The following is a 3,161-nucleotide window of genomic DNA, read 5'->3' as shown; positions in this document are numbered from 1 at the left end:
TGATTCATTGTAAAAAAAATTTTTTAAATATTTTTTAGTTGTCAATGGACTTTTATTTATATGCAGTGCTGAGAACTGAACCCAGTGCCTCACACATGCTAGGCAAGCACTCTGCCACAGAGCCACATACCCAGCCCTTCTTACCCACTTTTAATTGCATAATAAAACCATAAATAATTTCTTCTTTTCTAATGCCACAGTTTATGTAAGAGATAAATTATACCCACGAGTGTAACTTCTTCAATCCAAGGCAAACACCCTTTGTCTGGCTGCCTTGTTCCCTAACAGTTCTGCTGGAGCAGCTGCTGCTCACAGCCAGGGCTTCATAGATGTCATTACACACATTCTCAGCTGTGGATAATGAGATTCAGTGAGTAATGCCCAAGAAAGAGATCAGTAAAGCAGAGAGGTCTAAGGGCCACTTAGCACAATCTTCTAAGAAATTACAACTTAAAGGTAGGAATAACAAACATTTATTCAGAAATGGATAAGTAATACAGAATCACCTCCATCCCTCAATGCCTCTTCCTCGCCTTCTGAACAAGAGACACTTGATGAACAATGTAAGGGAGTGGGAGGTAGAGGACACAGGGTTGGCCCGCCACCTTCTCTTCCTTATTCCCAAGATGACATCCTGTAGAACAGGGGAGGTAAACAGGTCCCTTCCTGTTCTCAACGTACCATATGGTCAGAAGACTGCGGCTGGACTCAGTGAAATCTGTGAACACCAGGGCATGCCTGGCTTGGGAATGGGAGGTAAAGCCACCGTAGGAAGGCAGGGTGTTGACCATCCCTACTCTCAGCACAGTCCAAGCTGTTCCCAGTATCTGAGAAGTCAGGTCCTAGTGCCTTCTGGGTGTAGACACCAGTGTAGAAGGAATGTCTTCCAGCTGCTATAAGAGTTTGTACCCATTTGAAGGGGGTAAGAGAAGAAAAGCAGCATTCTTCAAAAAAACAGGAAAGTGGAGCACCACCAGGTGCCTTTCCTGGAATCTCTGGCTTGGGCAACCTCAGCGCTGGAGGACTGAATCTGGATCCAACCTTTGGATCCTTCTTGCTTGAAGGACCTAACTGCGGAAAGGTGCGTTTCTAGGTGCTCTTCACTGGGCGCCTAAGAGGCTCCTGGTGTCTCAGGCCCCTTTGTCTCCCGGGCTTGTCCTTTTCTTAGCATGTGCTCCTGATTTTGTACAGCACCCAGAATTCTAGCCCTCAACCCACTCCAGCTCTGCCAGCCTGGATTCCCTTCACAGTTCCAACAAACCAAGAGCCTGCTCCAGGACAGCCGCTCTGGCATTCACACAGTGCTTCTATAATGTATGGGAGCATGCTTGCCTGGCAGGACCGCCTTTCTCTCCTGACTAACTTCTCTTCCCCACTGCCAAGGCAGGAAAATACCCCTCTGGTCATGGCCGGGCACATCCCCACGGCATTGGGGACAATGCCCCTTGTGGCAGCTGGATATATGCATCTGGCATCCATGATGTTGTCCTATAGACAAGTGAGGACAGAAAGGAAGAGCCACGAGCAAGCCAACATCTCCCATTCAAATAACCCCCCAACCCTCAGTACTACAGAACAGGAAGCAGAGCCTTTGAAAGGCCCACTAGCTAACCACTGGCACTTGCACCAAAACAAGGGTGGGACAAACACCAAGCCAGGTGAGAAATGGGAGGACTAACAATGCAAGCCCCTCCCAGAAGTGACGCCCAGAAGGCTCTGAACTGGGGTTGGGCATCTGGCCCCCCTCACAGAAAAAGGAAACATGGATTCTGGAAATTTAGGTTGCCTGAGACAGTGTGGGCCCTCAAAACCGAGAGCTGGGTGGCACTGTTCCTAGCAGAGCAACAGCCTCAGCCTGCCCTTGCCATAGAGCCCTCTGTCGACAAGTAGTCAGGCCTAAAGACAAAGAGGCCCGGGACCCGATTCCCTTAGAACATCTCCACTGGTCTGTGGGTAAGCAGCACTGCTCTCAAGCTGACCTGGCTTCCATTGGCATAGAAAGAGTTCCCATTCCCTACTTTATTTGAAAAGTTTGAAAAACAGAAAGGGAAGGCAATCCCTCAGCCCCTGGAAAAAGCAGTGTCTTTCAAACAGCCCTGTCCTATATCCCAAGGGGCCTTAAGAAAGCCCACAGGGGAAACTTAGTGCACCATTCCAGGTAAGGAATCAGTGTGGGGCTGAGGGTGGAGGGAGGTACACTGAGATACACAGGCCTACCATGGTGATGAGGTGGAGGGCAGAGGAACACACTACGGGAAATGTTAACATACAGAAGAGCACAGGGGAGACACAACACAGAAAGGTGGGTCCCGTCCAGTGAGGAAGCTCCACCCCTGGCGACCCTTCCCACGCTCAGGGGGCTTCAGTCCGACGGCCCATTGGTCACAAGTGTTGCCTTGGGAAAACAGAGCCACCCTCCCCTGCCCCACTTCTGGCTGCCTCACTTTCCTGCTCAAAGTTTGATTTTGAATTCTGTGGGCTGTGTGGTCACAGAGGCCCCTGATGACTTGAAGAGCGCCTTCAGGATGGTGTCAGGGTCCACCTCGGCAGGAGGGTTGGAAGAGGAGGCGGAATTCACCCTTCGTGGCAGCTCGCTCTCCTTTTTCACTGAGGGACTGTCACTCAGCCGCCTATAAAGAACAGAGCAGACTGAAAATCCTGGAAGGTTTTCTAAGAAAACCTGCTTCCACGGTGAACTAGGCACTGTGGGCGGGGCTCTCCTCAACCCTTTGTATCACTTCATCTGCAGCAAACCCATCATGGCTCTTATTTGCTGCCCAGAAAACTGAGATGCAGCTGCTGTGTTAAGTTTTAAGCTTAGGAAACACTGCTCCTCCCTCATGGAAGGTAACAGTAAAGTCTTAAGTACACACAATTCATTAACTATCCATCCCAAACTGAGCAGGTCACCAAACCCTAAAAAACATATTTGGAACATACTACATTTCTGGAACCAGTTTTAGAGACTTGTCAAAAGCACACCATTCATTACCCAGGTTCAAATCCCAGTATTTCTAAATCTCAGTCTGCTTCAGGCCTGCCCTGCACCAACTATCCACCAGCCTTGGCAAGTCTAATCTCCTCCCTGGGTATCTGCTTCCTTTTCATTTATTTATTTTTTTTTTTTGTGGTGTGAGGTGTGTGTGTGCAACAGGCAGGCC

General features: G+C 49.3%; 1 protein-coding gene across 2 annotated transcripts in view; it reads right to left on the bottom strand.

Annotated features, from left to right (window-relative positions):
• Positions 1 to 457: 457 nt before the first annotated feature.
• Poldip3 (DNA polymerase delta interacting protein 3) overlaps positions 458 to 3,161 on the bottom strand; it is a 31,505-nt gene continuing 28,801 nt past the window's right edge. For both annotated transcript variants that reach the window (XM_015501829.2, XM_015501828.2), the window contains one exon: positions 458 to 2,630. In XM_015501829.2, coding sequence (XP_015357315.1) covers positions 2,453 to 2,630 — 178 coding nt within the window. In that variant the 3' untranslated portion in view covers positions 458 to 2,452. The remainder of the gene's footprint in view (positions 2,631 to 3,161) is intronic.

Source organism: Marmota marmota, unplaced genomic scaffold, assembly GCF_001458135.2.
Source record: "Marmota marmota marmota unplaced genomic scaffold, marMar, whole genome shotgun sequence".
Classification (NCBI taxonomy): Eukaryota; Metazoa; Chordata; class Mammalia; order Rodentia; family Sciuridae; genus Marmota; species Marmota marmota.
Note: the sequence above shows the minus strand (reverse complement) of the source record. Positions and strands in the feature narration are given on the sequence as shown.